At 46.9% G+C, this 18,961-nt stretch overlaps 1 protein-coding gene across 1 annotated transcript in view; it reads right to left on the bottom strand.

Annotated features, from left to right (window-relative positions):
• Positions 1-18,961, bottom strand: part of VAC14 (Vac14, PIKFYVE complex component) — a 193,695-nt gene that overhangs the window by 171,815 nt on the left and 2,919 nt on the right. Inside the window, exons 2-7 of the mRNA XM_019535581.1 lie at positions 9,118-9,268; positions 5,727-5,894; positions 5,277-5,339; positions 3,065-3,172; positions 1,897-2,006; positions 1,078-1,184 (exon numbers count right to left, since the gene is read on the bottom strand). Of these exons, the coding sequence (XP_019391126.1) occupies positions 1,078-1,184; positions 1,897-2,006; positions 3,065-3,172; positions 5,277-5,339; positions 5,727-5,894; positions 9,118-9,268 (707 nt within the window). The remainder of the gene's footprint in view (positions 1-1,077; positions 1,185-1,896; positions 2,007-3,064; positions 3,173-5,276; positions 5,340-5,726; positions 5,895-9,117; positions 9,269-18,961) is intronic.

Raw genomic sequence — 18,961 nt, 5'->3', positions numbered from 1 at the left:
GGGAGTTCTCCAGCCTGTAGTTGAACTGCATTTCCAGTGTAATGGATCAGCAACAGCGTAAGCAGCAATAATGTGTAGGCGTAACAGCATGGAAGGCTCTGGAGAACTGCAGCCCACTCAGGAAGTCACACCAACTTGCTTAGATATGCATTGCTTGAAGCCTTCTGACACCTGCCAATTCACACCTCTCAGCAGGGTTTCATGCATGTGACTTCAAAATCTTTCAGTCTAATAAATCAAGGAAGAACCTGTTTGAGCAGAGGCATTTTGCCAAGTATGAGATCCTCCTGATAGGACAAGCAGCAGAACTTCTCACCAGAGAAGAGATCAGCATCTGAATTTGAAAAGTCTCAGATTGTTGCAGGAACAGTTAACAGCCACCTCCAGAGAAGTAAAAGTTTGTGATGCTATCGTAGCACAATATCAGGCTGCTTTTCTGCTTCTGCCACTCTACTACTTGATGCTTGGGTGGAAGGGGCTATGGAAACAATGCAATTCACCAAGTATCATACTGAGACAAGTAGTACTCCTCAATCTAATAGATGGATGAACGAATTATCATGAGGTTCTATTACTGAATCAGTGAAGAAGCAGCTCCAAAAGGACTCTGCTGGGGATGCACCCTGCACCTACTGAAGTAAATGGGCAAGCCCTCATGGATTTCAGTTTGCAGACAGATGGAACCTGGCACATACAGTACTGAACTATGGGTTCCAGTGTCACTGTGAAACCCATTCTCCTCTGGTCTTAATCAAATCATTTCCACAGGACACTGTCATTTCCATAAGGCAGCAAATTCCCAGGACAAGAGAATTTCTAAGCCTTTAATAAGAAAGCTCATTTCCTTTATAAAATACATGTTACCTCCCAGGCAAGACCTGGTGCTAGACCATGAGCAAGTCATGTCCCGGCCCCACTGTTTTGCTATTGCTTGGGTTTTTAGTCTTCTTTGGTAGAAGGAAAACTGGAAAGGAGAACAAAACAGAGGTCTCTAAAGTGTTAACAGACTCTAGTCTTGAATCAGAGGTTTTGTTGCAGTACTGATTCCATTTCCCAGGCTCCATTTCACACACTCACCAGAGGCCTGACAGTGAATCACTAGAATATTGGCCATCTCTGCAAATTTGACACTGGAGGGATTCTTCTTGATCTCCTTAAGGAATTCCCCAAGTGCCACTTCACACCTGCAAGAAAAAAGGACATTCAAAGGTTATCTTGCTCTACAAAAACAGAGGACTACATGGGCCAACCTCCTGAAATCAATGAGCAAAGGCTTCACCCATCACGCATGTAAAGCCTCACTGACAGACAAGCTACAGCAGTCCCCTGCACTAGCAGTGGTAAGCACTCATCCTGACAAACAGTGTGCTCATTTTACTACATTACAGGTTCTCTTTGGAGCTGACTTGAGATATCTGTGCTTGAAGGAACTCCTCATGTGAGAGCAGCCACACCACAGTTCACATTAACTACACAAAGCAACTACATCCCCTCTAGCTGAAGCATCGGCAGCTCTCTCAAGCATTAACTGACACCCATATGCTGTAGGTATAAGAATGGTCACTTCTGGTTTCCCCCTGCAGAATGATGACTGGTAGTTGTCATGCCATGCTATAATGGGGCATCTTATTTCCAACAACTTTTTCAACACATCAGCACTCAACCAAGTGATGTATGCAGGGAGACAGCTGTAGACAAACTCATACTGCCAGATGCTAAACCCAGAAAGGTACCAGCTGGAGACGAGAGAATCTCAGCAAGCTACTTCTCTACCTGACTCCTTGTCAAGTAGCATCCACTTGAACAGACATCACCAGCCCAGGAAAGCACAGCTTATTTCAGCATGGGCTTGGTACGAGATGCCCATTCACCCAAGTGCTGCTCCTCTAGACTCACATTTTCCGTATCTCTTTGCTGTTGTCTCCCAGGATCTGGAAGAGGCCATCCAGGATCTCTGGCAGGTAATCCAGAAGATTGATGTCAGGTACAGACTCTAGCACTAGGATCTAACTCAGAGAAGAATCAAGACAGACAAAGAAAAAGTCCTTGAGAGCCGCAGGGAAGACTAGAAGCTAAATAAACCAATCAACGCATGCCTATTTAGTGAGAAGGGGAGGGGTACGTAAACCTGGACTACAGTGAGTGGCAATGTGAAGAGTACATGTGCCTCAGAGCAACGCGGTGGTTGCTTAGTGCACTAGGCAACCAAATCAGCAGTTGAAAATGCTCTGGCTCCAAGCCCAAGTGCTACCAAATCCTAGGCCCTCCACAAACCTTCCCCTATTAACAGTGGGACACTTGCCTAACCCGAAGGCACTGAAAGGCCTGTTAAGTTCTGTTACTCTGAGCGTACAGACCTCTTGGGCAAAATGCTAACTATCTTCCTTCCACAATTCTATATGCAATTAGTAAGGGGACTGGGGAACAATTACACAGCCTCCATGGCCAACTGCAGGAAACACCCAATGACTCAACATAAAAGGATGAGCAGGGCTGGAGGAATTGCTGGTTTGCAAGTAGTTCAAGTTAATTTATTCATCTGCGCACACAAAGGCTGTGCATCTTAACTGCCAGTTCCTGACAGGTGCCTAGATCAGAGATTCTCAACCAGGGTGCCAGGGCACCCTGGATACCACCAGATCCTTTGAAGGGTGCTGCAAGGTGTGAGGAGATAAGCAGATAAGTCAGGCTAAGGCTTCTGTCTGTCTGGACAATTTTCCAGCCTTACTGCTGAAACTCTGTGTAAGGAAGTAAGCACTGAAATACATAAATTTGTATTTGAAATTGGATGCCACTCAAGTTATGGAGGGGTACCTTGAGTCCAGTGTGGGGTACCTTGCATCCAAAAAGGTTGGACCACTGGCATAGATACTTGGATGATAGGCATACTACAAACTAAAACTCCAGCTATATGTAACCAGAGCTGCCAGGGTCTGTGTGAGAATTTCCATGATAACCTGAGGGCAGCTGAGAGGTTGACAGCCCTAAGATATAGCAACCTATGCACTTGATTGAGCCCTGGCAGCAGAGAAGCTGGCACAAGCGTTATGCCACATGTACCTACCCAGGATATGATGAACTGCCGTGCATATTGGTTGTTTGAATAAATCCGCTCCCGCAGCAGGGGAATGAAGCTCACCAGATCAAACTTGTTACTCTCAGTCACAATGTCCTACAAAGTCAACAGAATTGCTAGATGTTAAGACAGCACATGCCAGCACTCAGCCTATAGAAGCACTATCAGCAGCTAGCCCCAGCCTCCAGTGTAGGAAGAGGGGGATTAAGAGGATATTTGAGAAATCAACAAGCCACCAGCAAATTATCCAGTGCCAGGAACAGGCAAGATCTCACAGCAGTTGGCCCTCAGGCCAAAGGAACACTGACTGATCAATTAGGATAGGGCTGTCCAACTGGTGGCCCACCTGGGGTTAATGTTCCAGGTGTGATGACAGTCCGGGAGCTCTGGGCTCTCACTCCTGAATTCAGGAGGCTACTTCTCACCTCTCTTTTGAGAGCCAGGCTGCCTGGGCTGCTGGAGGTCGGGTAGAAACCAGAAGGGTCACTCCCACTGTGTGTGGCTTTGTGCAGCATGTGGCCTGGGGACTGTGGCCTAGAGGACATGCAGCCCTTCACAGTCCAAAAGTTGGACAGCTGTGAATCAAGACACAATCTACTAGACGTTCAGTTGACAGTGGCTGATACCTGGTACTGCAGAAAAAGACAGACTTTCTTTCATAACGAACCAGTCCAATGATGCAATACTAAACAGAAGAGATTTATTTGTGCAGGCACTGATCAGCAAATATGCCAACAGCATGTGACAGAACCAGCCTTCTATGTAACTAGGTGTTGATGGCCATACCATTACCAGGTTCTTTTTAAGTTCTTCTGAAGTACCTGACTATGCCCTCCTTCGGCAGTGAATCCCTTGGCACCTTCCCCTGACACTGCAAAGGAGAATGCATGAGTATGGACAGACTCCTCACAAAGTAGGTAGCTCTGAAGGAACCTCTGTATCTTGCTGTTCACAGGACAGAGTACAGGTGCTGAGCTGGCATTTGGCAGCAGAGCAGGGGGCTGGCAAAGATCCATTTACCCAGAGGAGTGAGGAGGAAGAACTGGGAGTGGCTGGAGGCTTGCAAGACAACAATTACATTGCACATAGAGCAGGAACTAGAATGAAAGGCTCTTACAAGAGAGGACTGCTCTGCTCTTCAGAGACAGCACATTCACTTACCTACCTAAGGAGCCAACAGGAGAGAAGTGAAAGAGGGAGAGATATCACTCTGCATCTTGGAGGGGAAACAGCTTCATGATCCTGCCAAACCTGGCCTGGGCATTCTATTGTGGGGCCAAGCCCACCAAGAAGCATTTAATGACCACTCGCCTATCACTGTGTTCAAGTCAGCTACTCCTTCAAACCATTCACATGTTCCTTAGGCAAGATTCTTTGAGTAGATGTGATTATTTTTTTTTTTATTAGACCAACTGAGCAGTTGGAAAAAAGATCTTAGCAAACTTTTTTGTGCAGTTACCCTTCTTCAGGCACAGGAAGTCTCTGCTGTTCTGAGACTCCAAGGAATGAGAGAAGCTAAAAGTGTGACAGGGTGTCAGTGTGAATCTAAACAAGAAAAACAAGATAGAACAGGGAAGGAGGAGAAAGTGAAAGCAGGGCTTCTCTTCACTTTTAGCTTCTTTCATTCCTTGGAGTCTCAGAACAGCGGAGACTCCCTGTGCCTAAAGAAGCGTGACTGCGCCCGAAAGCTGACCAAGAACTTTTTTCCAACTACTCAGTTGATCTAATAGAAAATATATCACATCTACTCAAAGAACCTTGCCTGCCTATGTCCTTAGACCAACATGGCCAAAACCAAAAACCCAGCAACATGCTCCTCAGACATTAGAAATTTTAGCACCAGGAAGCTCTCCCAGAGAGCCCCAGCCAAACAGGAAGGGTCCAGGATTTATGTACGCAATGTACATGCCACCCTTTGCAAAAAGCTTGGGATGGCTTACAGCAAGTCTGGCAACAGTCACATGGCAGCACCAGCTGATACAGCCTCACAGAAATGATGCATCCTTAGCAAGATGCACCTATACAGGTAAGGGGTGAGTCAAGTCAGCAATGCAGGTCCTCACAGGCAGGCTGGGCAAGCATAAGTACACAAAAAGTGTATTTTGCAATGCAGACCCACCCAAATATATATAAAACAACACACCCTCCCACTCCACAAAAGGCCTCCGAAAAGACCCCCAAGGTAATCAGCTAACAGTACCTTCAGCAACCGGTCCAGTAGTTCCGAGCCACTCTTTACATTTGGGTCTGGATCGGCAGCAAGCTGCAATTCACAAAAACGAGAGAGTCAAGTCAATGTGGGCTCTAGGGAAGACACATACACATTGTGCACTTGGGCTGTGCTGCCATCATGTCCCAGATAGCTATGGAAAAGCCAAATGGCAAAGAACAAATATCAGATGCCTGCAATGATTGCTCAGCTTAGTCACTTGTTGGCAGCTTCATTTCAGTCTAGAAGATGAATGAGTCTGCAGGAACCAACTGAAGAGAGACACATGCAAGTGGACAGAGCTCGAGTGAAAGGCCCCCCAGGCATGAGAAGATGTCATCTTATAAGAACCATAGGCCTGCAGATGTTCCTGCTAACTGTACTCACCTGAAGCTACTCTCAGTTGGGGTGGGGAGGAGGCACATTGACAAAGCTTCTTACCTTGCTTAGGCCATCAAACAGCACATTGAAGTGAGGCAGGACAGAGCCCCGGGCCACCTTGACAATGTTGTACAGGGCCTCACAGGCGTAATACCGCAAACGGCTGTCAGCATCATTGAAGCACGTCAGCACTGGCTCTATCAGCTCCTTCAAGTACAACCCAGAGTCCTGGGGGCAAGACAAGAGAGGGTCTCAGAGCCAGTGCTCGCAGACAGCTGGAAGAGGTAGGCTTTTTGTGGTCCATCATGGCACAAACATGATAAAAGGTAAACATGCTTCAGCTAGCAGCTCTTCCAGGTGCATGTAGATGACACAGCCTGGCCCAAACTTACATTACTATGATTTACAGTTCAGAGAGTGCCATCAGATTTAGTCCTGTGAAAGCCTTTGATTGGCTACAATCTGTGAGCCTCCAACACAGGAAACCTTTGCTACATCTCTTGAACTGATTGCATGTCACTTTGGCCTCCAAATAAGGATGTTGCCATCCTTACAACTGCCTTTAAACAGCACACTTGGAAACAATCCATGAACAGACAAAGGCTTGAGATGTCTTCAGAACATAAACAGGGTAATTCCTGAAGAGAGAGACTTCAAGAGATACTGGCTCCATCAGAGGAGACCACATAGTTGAAATCCAATTTTGAGTTCAGGGGAGATCAAACAACTAGCTCCACTTGTAATTCAAACCAAATGTAAAGCTAGGTTGAGGGAAATACTGTTCCACATGTTGGCCTTTGTGCCACACTGGGTTCTGAGTAACCAGCCCCCTGATGTTACCCTACTGGTATATCTGACCATCGCTCCCATATAGATGCCATGTCTGACCAAGCAGAGAGATCATTTTGAGAAGGCATCTACTGCAAGTACTGGGGGCCCAGGGTCATGAGATTCGCAAGTAATTTCTGAAGTAATTTTCATTTATTTTAGTCAAATTCTCTCTAAACATCTCCAAAAAAGCTGATGGTACATGTCATAATGAAAACTATTTCCTTCCATTCATCCTCCCCAAGAGATTCCCACCCACCCCGTGAAAATGACTTGTGCCACTTTCTGAAGACACCTGGGAATGACTAGTGTGTGCCATAAAGGCCAATGCAGCCGAGTCAGAAACAAGTTCCCATCGAAAGACCCTTCATACCAGTACATACAGTCTTGCCAATAGGGTAAACATTCAACAGAGTAAACATTCCTACTGAAGTTAAGTCTTCTGCAGTGTTTTTCAAGCGATTCTCAGGCAGGCTTGATTACATAGCATCTTAAAATGAAGTCTTACTCTCATATATTTGGGGGGGGAGAGAGGGGAAGGGGCAGCCGCATCCCTGCACCCCCAATGCAGTTCCTGCTGGTGGCGGAAGCAGCAGCAGGAGCAGGCTCTTGGGGCGCTCCTGGCCCGCTGCAAGCAGGGGTCCCTGGGTGTGCATAGCTCCAGTTGAATCCAAGGAGCTGCATATGGTGGCAGAGCCAGGTGGCCCAGCCCACTAGCGTGTGCCTTCAAACCAGACCATGCTGGCTCTGTGCCAGCACATGGGGCTCCTGGCAGTGCAGGTGGGGGCCATGTGCTATTGGGCCAGGCAGGCTCCATATCTCCACAGAGAGTGTCTAGCACTGCAGTAGGAAGCCACATGTGGAGGCAAGGAGCCTGCCCAGCCCAATGGCACGCAGTCCGGGAGCTGAGGGGAGTTGCACTCCATTGGGCCGGGCAGGCTCTCTGCCTCCATATGCAGCTTCCTGCTGGTGTTAGAAGCTCACATGGAGGCACAGAGCTAGCCCGATAGCACACAGCTCTTGCCTGCAGTGTCAGGAGCCCCATGTGCTGGCACAGATCCAGCCCAGTCTGGTTCAAAGGTGCGTGCCAGTGGGCTGGGCTGGGCCGGGCCAGCTCTGTGCCACCATATGCAGCTCTTGAGATTCAGTTGGAGCCATGCACCCCAGGGGGGGCTCTGCCTACAATGGGCTGGGAGCGCCCCAAGGGCCTCCTGCCTGCAGCTCCCACCAGCAGCAGGGGCTGTGTGCTATGAGGGGGGAAGGCACCCCATACACCAGGGGCAGGAAAAATACAGCCCACTGGCCAGATGTGGCCCACCAGGGTATTCTAGCCATCCCGTGGGGTCCCTAAAAAATTTGCCTCAGAACTAACATAGCAAGAACTCCTTTCCAGTGCATCCAATAGGTTTAGCTGATTATAATGATTCACTGTCTCAGTAAAGGGAAATTAAAAGAATTAAAATCCACCTGCATGTCATTGCAAACAGGGATGCTTGTTAATAGAGTGTAGTGTGCTACTGTATGGAGTGAAATGCTTTGAGAAGTGCCATCCTGGGTCAGACCAATGGTCCATCTAGCCCATTATCCTGTCTCTGACAGTGGCACAAGTGGATAATAAACAAAATGCTATAGACACAGTCTAGGGGTGCCTCCCCTCTACTCCCCAGCTCTCCCACCCAGTCATCCTCAATATTTAAACATACAACCCATTAAAAGGCTGCTGTGACTTCAGAGTGTGGATCTGGCTCTTTATGCTCAAAACTGCTGCTTCACCAAACAGCTCCTGGCCCAGTCCTGCAGGCTTTACTCAGTGCTTTCAAGGGGAAAGTGAAGAAAGAAGTAATTGACAGTAGCTCCTCATTTCAGATCAGCTAGTTTTGCTTTGTAGCCAAATGTCACAGGAGGGTCTCAGCCAGATAGACAGGCATGTGTGGTAGATGCTGCAAAAGGCTGTCTAAAACTGAGTTTATATAGGGGGGTCTCTGTAAAAACAACTGAGGCCCAGAATGCTTTAGGCCTCTCACCGGGATGGAGCTATATTATGACCATACTTCAGTCTAGTTAAAAATCCCATCTGTGCTAAAATAAGGTACCATGTGCTGTGGCACTGCAGAGCATAGGGCCATGTTTTCCACTAAGCATATAAAGATGAAAATGACTTCCCCCTGCAGCATCCTTGAGTGCCAAGACAGTGCCAGGTTATCTACTAAGCACCCAGAACCAGTGCTCCCTCTCAAGCATTTGGCATACTTAAAGACTTTGGCCTTGAGCATCTCATAAGAAGATTAACTTCTGCTGACTGTTTAAACATGGACAGACTTCAGTCTCATTAGCCTAGTTCATTATACCCCTGCTCATCTCTATTCTCAGCGTAGCACCAGGGTTAATTTTTAATTCTTTTTCCTGCAGCTAAGATTTAGCAGCTGGAGTTAAGACTGTTTCAGTTAAGCAGAACAGGGCTAGGAGGCACTGATCCTTCTCATGAGGGTAAGCATTAGTGCTTCAGTGGCCTCTTCGTGGGAACTGAAGTCACTGATCCAAGCACTCTCCACCAAGTTGGCTCATAGGAAGCAGGCGCTCGCATCCTATGGTGACAAGCACAGTCTAGGAATCAGACACCTACCTTGCCAAGGGCGATGGAGCAGGCTGCCAGGCCGATGAGTCCCCCTTTCCTGCTGTGAGGGTGCTGTGAAAGTGCAAACTCCTGTGACAAGATCTGGATCACATGCTTGATCTGGGTCGTGTTGCTCTGAGCCACGAACTCCCGTACTAACCTGAGGAGAGTGAAAAGCTTCAGGTTCTGTAGGACAGAAGGGCCCCCAACCCAACTCAGAGTGCTCGGCTGGCATCCTTGCTCCCACAGAACATGGCACAGAGTTCAGCAGTACAAGCCAGAGACTCATGTACTGAGTAGCATATGCCACAAACCACCCCAAGAAGTGTAGGCAGGACAAGGAACTTTCATTACAAAGAGTTTCACTTGAACCAGGAAGTGAAAGCCTATAGTTACCAACAAAGCAGGGAGCTAAACAATTAACTGCCAGCTCCTCAGCTCCATTTCTCTTTTTACCCACCCTGTGCCATTTCAATCCTGTCATAAAGCAGGCAAGTGTTTTGCCATGGATGACCCTGAACCAACAGCATGGAAAGTCAGCCCAAGGCCTCGCCTCTATGGGGGAGGAACATTCCTAGAAACAAACCTCATCTCCTCATCCAGGCCTTCACATCCAGAGCATCTCCCTCTACACCCAGCTCTCTAGAGTGATGATTCACCTCCTTTTTAGATAAAAGGCACCACATGATAATTTTCCTGAACTTAACAGCACCCTGGCATTCTGCCTTGGCTTATACCTCAGTGGTCTCAGCTGAGATGCTGTCACTGCTGCAGCACCCCTGAAAGGATCTTGTGGCACCCCAGGGTACCATGGAAACCTGCTTGAGAACCACTGTTCTAACGACCCCTAAAATCCAATGCATCCTGCAAGCTTCAAACTGCTGTTAACAACTCTGCAGTCATCCTTGAGCCCTCCAAGGACAGATCATTGCATCTAGCCTGCTGAGTATCAACAGCAAAGTGCTCAGCTGAAAAATCAAACCCCAAACATTGGCAGTTCTGACCCCAAAAGAACATTCATGTGCACACAGCTCCCTGTGAGCACTCAGCTCCCACACTCCCTGCCTGCTTTGCAATAGCCTTCAGGAAGGCTGAGAACTGGACTGAGATCACGAGTAGGAGCTCACCCTGGGCCAGGCCCTCACCCCTGTGACCTGGCCTGAAGGTTCCTTCATTATAAACCCAAAGGGAAGCCAGCAGCTCTCCAGTTTTATTAGAAGCTGCAGTCTCTGTAGAAGTTTTGTTTCAGCATTTTACTGCCAGAGCAGGAGGGTCTTAGAAACAGGGGTTCAACATTTATCAATGTGAAAAGACACCCACTGCAGACAGTGTACCAGAGATGAAAGCAGAGTCTATGTAGCCTGAGCACCAGGATAAAAGTAGTTCATCCCACTCACAAGCCATCAGCCCAAGCTAGGCCCAAGTGTTTGCCTTTGTAATGAAATCCACCTCCATTCAGAGCTTTCTTGGATAACCCCTTAAAGCAATGTTTCCCAACCTTTTCCAGCCCAAGGCACACTTACATCAATACAATTTTTCTGCGGCACACCTGTTAAGGCATTCCCCATCTCCATATTTACGAGCTCATTGCCCAGCAAAATCCCACGGCATATATCCAGAGGCTTGTGAACTGCGCACCCCCCACAACCAACACGAGCGAGTCTTCTACAAATATCGCATCAATGCAGTTTATTTGTTAGTGCTAGATGGCTGGAGAACTTTCTTCTCATTACTCCAAAATTCTCACAGCACACCAGAGAGCTCTTCAGTGTGTTGTGGCACACCAGTTGAAAAGCACTGCCTTAAAGCAAAGGAGTCCTGCCTTTTTGAGCACTGGTTTAAGAGTTTATGTGGTTTTTCAAGTTATGGGGTATCTGTCCCATGGTCACCGCAAAAAGTCTCTTCAAACACTCAGACTAGTCCTGTGCTCAGTTCAGCCCAGTGTGTGCATCAATTCCAGACTGTCCGGGGAAGAAGGGCCCTCTACACAAGTTCTGAAGTCTATTCTATAGATGTGCAGTTCCACTTTGGATGAACCAAGTTGCTTGCTAGAGGGGAATGTGACTGCTTAGCCTAATTATGACTAATGAAATGATTTGCCTAATTAGGACAAGATTAGCATAAATTCCACTTGCCAGGGACAGATTTTGCTGGTGTCAGGTGGTGGTTAACTGGATGTTAAATAGATGTGAAAAGCTAAAAAAACTGCTCTTTTAATGTAAGAGTTGATACATAAAGATGAAGTATTTTAAGTGGGTGCTTCCTTCAAGCACAAGTACCTGAAGGCTGGCACTTGTATCTGAAAGCTGCAGAGTGGAGAGAAATAGACACTGGAGTCCACAGGTCTCACAGTCAAACACAGGTGGACTGGGGTAAGCAGAGATGAGGATGGTCTGGGTCTAATGTGCCCTCCCTGCACAGACCATAGCAGAACAAGCAAGTACGTGATGGGATTCTTGCTCTCCAAAGTACACTCCATTTTACTATCGGCACAGCAGCACCTAGTGACTGCACCTAGGGAAGATTCTTTGCCCCTCTTTGAGGCACCTGCCTATACCTTCCATCCTGCAGGAGGCTTTACTGAAGGAGACAGCCATGTCTGGAGAGTAGGTCTCTGCTGATGACTGAGGAGGCTGCTTCCAGGGCAGAAGCCAGGTCTGCATGCAACAAAGCTGAGCCATGGCAATTTAAAGCAAAGATATGGAAGCGTTGCATTCCTCACTGCTACAGCAGCTGCACGCTTTAGAGTCTTTTGCCAACATGAGCTGCACTGCCATCAGGAGCTATTCCTCCCTGCCATCTTGATGCAAGAAAGACCTCCATCTGGAGCAAGGTTCAGGGGGTGAGTTTCATTTTAGAGGCCAAGGTGAACCTCCCCTCTCATAAAAGAAACATATGTGAGTTTAGACAGCTCTACTCAACCTTCCTAGTCCTGAAGCACCAAGGGGCAGGAGGAGGTGCAGGTGGCAGCACTGCAGCTCAAAGACAAACACTTTTCGATACTGAAAAGGACTCAGAAGAGAATATGAGAGTAATAAAGAGGAAAGGCACAGCACATCTGGCCAATATAAAGTTTTATGAGATACTTCTTGACCCATATTTTCAAAATGATTTTTTGTGTTCTGTGCCTGATAACTTGTCATTTATTCTGGACAGCAATATCACAAGTTCTTGGAACCAGAGCAGGGGTGCACAAGCTCTGGCCCATGGGACAGATCCGGCCCACTCGGCTCCCCGTTTTGTGGAGAGCCCTGTGGCTGTGGCCTGCATGTTAGATCAAGCGTGCAGGGCACCACGTGCCCCAATCTCATTGCACAGGGCCAGGCAGAAGCAGCAACAGTGTAGGGCTTCAGTCCTAGCATGCAGACTGGCCCCACACCACTCATCTGGCCCACTGGGTCAGAAGGCTGACCACCACTGAATCAGACAAAGATTTCACATATCAGTATCCCTTCCTCCTCAAGAAACACTTTTCAGACCCCACTACCCTGAGCTTTTTGGCAATAACCAGAGAGTTCATTTGAAACAAAGTTATTCTGACACACTGATGACCATGAATGACAAACCACCACCAAAGCCTCAATTCTACAATTGCCTGAACAGCTACATTATTTATTTCACAGACATCAGATTAACCCTAAAGGGACATCTCTTTCTGCTTCTCCTCCCTTCCCATGTACTCATTCCTTCCCCACTGCTGTTGGAGGTGTCAACATCACTGCAGAAACAGACTCAAAACAGTCGCCAAAAGAGAAGCCTGCCAGCCAAGGATTTATGGAGATGTTTGCAAAAATTCAACAGCTGGAGCATTGGTGGTTCAGTGGTAGACTTCTCGCCTGCCACACGGGAGGCTCAGCTTTGATTCCCAGCCAATGCAAGTACAAGGTTTCCTTTGCTGGCTATCCTTTCTGTAGAGGATGTGGAAAAGACCACCTCAGCCCAAGCATTGCTCTAAAGTTTTTTAATTCCTCACAGCTGGTTAAAGCTAAAATTGAAGCAAAAATATTTAACAGTTCAAATAATTCTGGCACACAAAGTGTTTAACATGGCAGAGGTATTTAAGAAATCACAGAATCTTAGAACATCTCTGTGCCAGCTTTAGTGAGAAATCGCACATGCTAATAATCCCAGCATACCAGAAAACTGAAATCTAAACCACCAACCTCAGACATGGCTGAAAACAAAGACAGTGGAAAACCATAAGCTGCTCTTCTTTCCTATGAGTGCTTCACTCACTAAACACGCATGTTGCAGCTCTGTGAGACTACTTCCATAATAAGTGTATCCAGCCTAGTTCTCCTCTTGCACCAATTCCAATGAAAATGGTTCTTTTTGCTTGGACACCCTGGAAACTCATAGGAAGAGCCCAGATTTGACACCCTGCATGAAGTGTCAATTATGTTCTTAAAGTGGCAACTTTAAAACAAGAGCTTCAATTTCCAGTCTCGCTGCTGGCAACATGTTCTAAGAAGAGAGCCTGGTGTTTTGTAACATAAGCAATTATGAGACCACCAAAACCAAGAAAAAAAATAACGTCTCTCCATATGGATTTCATAACTAGACAGAACTTTTACAACATCTGCTCAAAGCATTTCCCTTTCCTCAGGGCTCAACATCCGCCAGTCACAGCAAGCTATAAATAAAAGAGATCCAGAAGCAGCACTTAGTATCAACATGGCATTCTCCCACTGGCAAGACCATCCTGACAGTCAACCCTGAAACCTGCCCTAGGCTGTGTTGAAGCTGAGTTTCTAGTCTACGTGGTTTGCATGAATGGTGAACTTCTTCCCACCTTCCTTCTCCAGAAGCAAAAAAACTCTCTGCTCTCCCTCCAGAGCCACTTGCCTACTCTCAAGGTTACAAAACCCCCCTTTCTTTTTTTTTTTACTGCTCCTAGAGAGATCAATCTTAGGCCCTCCTCCTCCGAGTAAATCCACTACCCAATTCAATTGTTGCTGCTGGCTTGATGATTTTACAAGCAGCAAAGAAAGAAGACAGCACTGTTGCTACCTACAGGTTTCTGTTGCAATTTGACAGAGATAAAGGCAGCAGCAGGGAGGACTAGGGTCAATGTCAGTAGGTTGACAAAGACTCTTCTCTTAACCTCAGTGGAAACTGCTGCACTCAACACAACCTCCTCCTGGCCCCCTGTTTGATCACACAAAACACAAGTCACAATTGTCACCACAACAGCCTATAGCAGAGGTGGGTAAAATGCAGCCCAGGGGCCAGATGCAGCCCACCAGGCCATTCTATCCGGCCCATGGGGCCCCTAAATATTCATTTTCTAAATTTTTTATCTGCTCTGGGCTGCCTGTCATGTGGCCCTCAATGGCTTGCCAAAACTGCGTAAGTGGCCCTCTGCCCAAAATAATTGCCTGCCCCTGGCCTACAGGTACTGTGAGAGAACAAATTCTGGTACTGGAGCATAACATATAACATGCTCTTCTTGACCTGATGCTCACAAACAGGGAAGAACTGGTGGGGAATGTGGTAGCGGATGGCAACTTGGGCAGCAGTGACCATGAGATGATTGAGTTCAGGATCCTGAGGAAAGGAAGGATGGGCAGCAGCTGTGTAAAGACCCTGGACTTCAGAAAAGCAGATTTAAACTCACTCAGTAAACTCATGGGCAGGATTCCCTGGGAAGCCAGACTGAGGGAGATGAGTCCAGGAGAGCTGGCTGTGCTTTAAAGAAGCCTTACTGACAATGCAGGAACAAACCATCCTGATGTGCAGTAAGACTAGCAAGTATGGCAGAAGACCAGTTTGGCTTATCAGTGAACTCTTCAAGTAAAAGAAATCACACAAAGGAAACATAAGAAGTGGAAACTTGGACAAATAACTAGGGAGGAATATAAAAGTATTGCTCAGGCATGTACGGTTGAAATCAGGAAGGCCAAAGCATAATTGGAGTCGCAGCTAGCAAGGGATGTGAAGGGTTTCTACAAATATGTCAGTAGCAAGAGGAGGATCAGGGAAAGTGTGGGTCCCTTACTATGGGGGAGGAAACCTTGTGACAGAGGATGCAGAAGAGGCTGAAATGCTCAATGTCTTTTTTGCCTCAGTCTTCACAGGCAAGTTCAGCTCCCAGACTACTGTACCTGGCAGCACAGTTTGGGGATAAGATGAGCAGCCCTCAGTGGTGAAAGAACAGATTAGGGACTACTTAGAAAAGCTGGACATGTACAAGTCCATGAGATCAGAGGGGATACACAAGACAGTGCTGCGGAAGTTGGTTGATGCAACTGCAGAGCCACTGGCCATCATCTTTGAGAACTCATGGCCATCAGGAGATATCCCGGATGATTGGAAAAGGGCAGATTAGGAATCCATTAGCATGGATTCACCAATACCAAGTCATGCCTGACCAATGGGATTGCCTTTTATGACTAGGTGACTGGCTCTGTGGACACAGGGATGTGGTGTACCTCAATTTTAGCAAGGCTTTGATACAGACTCCCACCACTTTCTTGCAGGCAAGCTAAGGAAATATGGGCTGGATAAATGCACTGTAAGGTGGACAGAGATCTGGCAAGAGCACTACACTCTGAGGGTAATGATCAATAGCTCGATGTCTAGTTGGCAGCCAGTATCAAGTGGAGTGCCCCAGGGGTTGGTCCTGGGGCCGACTCCATTCAATGTCTTCATCTGACTGCAGCAGCCTTTCCTACCCAAATGCTGGGGGCCTGTACCTGATGATTTCATGAGGTCCCTTCCAGCCCCTAACGTCTATGAATCTATGACCTGAAAGGTGGCATACAGCGCACCCTCAGCAAGTTTGCAGATGACACCATGCTGCGGGGAGTAGTAAATACACTGGAGGGTAAGGCTAGGATCCAGAGGGACCTAGACAAATTGGAGGATTGAGCCAAAAGAAATCTCATGAGGTTCAACAAGGACAATTGCAAAGTTCTGCACTTAGGAGAGAACAATCCCATGCACCAGTACAGGCTGGGCAGCACCACTTTAGAAAAGGACCTGGGGGTTACAGTGGACAATAAACTGAATACGAGTCAACAGTGCACCCTTGTTGCCAACATGGCTAACAGCATACTGGACTGCATTGGTAGGTGTGTTGCCAGCAGGTCAAGAGGAGTGATGATTATTCCCCTTTATTTAGCACTAGTGAGGTCACTCCTGGAGTACTGTATTTAGTTTTGGGCCCCTCACTACAGGAAGTATGTGGACAAATTAGAAAGAGTCAAGCAGGGGGCAGCAAAAATGGTGAGGGGGCTGGGGGACATGAATTACAAGGAGCAGCTGAGGAAACTGAGCTTATTTAGTCTGGAGAAGAGAAGACTGAGAGGGGATTTAATAGCAGCCTTCAACTACCTGAAGGGGGGTTCGAAAGAGGATGGAGCCAGACTGTTCTCAGTGGTGGCAGATGACAGAACAAGAGGCAATTCTCAAGCTGCAGCAAGGGAAGTTTAGGTTAGATATCAGGAAGAATGTTCTCACTAGGAGGGTAGTAAAGCATGGGAACAGGTTACCCAGAGAGTGGTGGAAGGTCCATCCTTGGAGGCTTAAGATCTAGCTAGAAAAATGCTTTGGCTGGGATGATCTAGTTGGGGATGGTCCTGCTTTGAGCAGGAGGTTGAACCAAATGACCTGCTGAGGTCCCTTCCAACCCTAATTTTCTATTATTCTAACTGAGTTGCATATATGAGTTTCAAAGTTCTTTATGTAAATCAGGTATTTCATAACTTGATTTTATTATTCATAACTTGATCCAAACACAGAAAGCCACAAATAGGCATATTCTTGTTATTAAGGAATCAAATACAGAGTATATATGCACCAACATTCCAAATAAGCACATCTCAGTACTATCTTGTTCCAAATCCAACACAGACCTTTGGTTCTGCTCACTCCTTTTTGCTGGCTAACTCCTGATCCTCCCAGTTAGTTAACCACCTTGTTATTGCACTCTTAAAGCAAGTCTTGTTAATTCACTCCTTCTGGCAATCTGGTATCAGTTCCCTCCGATTACATCAAGCAAAACATATGAGATCATTTGCTATCAGGCACTGCCAAGTTGAACAATTTTAGTTGGTTAAGTTCAGGGAATTTTTAACAGTTGACCCTTTCCAGTCTAACAAGGTCTGTCTGAGCCTTTCCCTCAAACAGGTTAAGAAGTTAAAGGCCTGAATTTACAAATACTCAGGTGCAACTGACACTTCATACAGGAAGTCACCATTTCAAAAGCCAAACTGCTTCCCAAACCTTGGTGTTAGTCACATCACGCCTCAAAGAAAACAGGAAGCTTCTCCAAGACAAGTCTCAACCTTGTGATGCCTTTCAATCAAAGGAGCACTTAGAGACCCAAATGAGGGATAATAGCTCTGTGGGCCTGTTCTCCTACAGTGTCTACAACAAAACTGGTCCTGCCTAAAGTGAAGTGCTGGATCTGAGATACCACGCGCATCAAAACACCTCTCTTTTAAAAAGTACGAAGTCGGACTGGCACAGGTTTGAACCGTGTTTCACAGATGGAGTTAAATTTATTTAGTAGGGGTGTACCGATAAAGATTTTCTTGGTCTATACCAATAGCTGATGATTAACCAATCATACTGACTGATGCCAATCCAATAACCGATATTCAGTAACAGTGCAAGACATTTTAAACTACTGACGTAAATAAACCGTTCTTTTTTGTTTGTTTGTTTTGCATTATGCCTCCCCTCCTACCTGCTTGTCCTCGATGAGGAAGGCAGTGACTACTTTATTCCCATGCATGCCATGGCTCCTACCTGCAGTCCCACACTCCACACAGCCTGTGCTGCTGCCCTGGGCGGGTAGGGTGCACCCTTGTGCAGATAGTAGTGCCAGGCACTTTTGGAGTCCTAAGACACACTGCTGCCTCAGTGCCACGATGCCCCACACAGACGAGCTCCAGCAGTTGCTGGGAGAAGCTGCTTTTGCAAAGGCACCTGGTGCCCAGTGGAGTGAAATGTCCCTTGCATATTGCCTCAACCCACTACTAAGATCTGTCCCCAAAACTTCCCTTCCCAAGACCCAGACTATGCTGATGCAGCAAACAATACTTGAACACTTATCACAAGGAAAAAAAATAAAGAAGTCATTTTCCCATATTTTGACAAAGGAGGAAGCAATACTACTTCCACGTGCAGACAAAAGAGAAAGAAAGAGAAAGACTTCAGTAACCCCTGAGCTGTATGAACCACAGTACATTTGCCACAGGTTACCTTAACAAGCATCTTGATGTGGGGGGAGATATAGTAGGGTTGTAAAGTTATGCAGCAAGAGGTTGGGTCTGGATATAAGCCACATTCACCAAAATTACTGAATCCCTGAAATCCTCAGGTACCCTCATCCTCAAGAGAGAACCACAGATTTCTCAGCTGCTCAGACATGCCTTTGAGAAAAAGCCTGCTTCAAAAGAGAAGCTTTGAGCTTACATCCTACAACCAGTGACTTGGACAAGGGGGTAAAAAGCACCCTGTTCAAATTTGCTGATGACACTAAGATGTGGGCATGCTAGAAGGAAGCAACAGGCTACAATCAGACCTAGACAGGTTACAAGGGTGGGCGGATGAGAATAGGATGGGATTCAACACCGACAAGTGCAAAGTGATGCATCTGGGGAGGAACAACCAGCACCATACCTACAGGTCGGGGAACTCCCTTCTTGTCAGCACAGAGCCGGAAAAGGATCTTGGAGTCATCATTGACTCCAAGATGAACATGGACTGGGAGTGTGGGGAGGCAGTCGAGAAGGCCAACCACACCTTGTCATGCATCCACAGATGCATCTCGAGCAGGTCCAAAGAGGTGATCCTCCCCCTCTACGCGGCACGGGACCTGAATCTGTTCAGCCTCCACAAGAGA

The sequence above is a fragment of the Crocodylus porosus genome, unplaced genomic scaffold (assembly GCF_001723895.1).
Source record: "Crocodylus porosus isolate Cpor-Errol unplaced genomic scaffold, CroPor_comp1, whole genome shotgun sequence".
In the NCBI taxonomy this organism is placed as follows: Eukaryota; Metazoa; Chordata; order Crocodylia; family Crocodylidae; genus Crocodylus; species Crocodylus porosus.
Note: the sequence above shows the minus strand (reverse complement) of the source record. Positions and strands in the feature narration are given on the sequence as shown.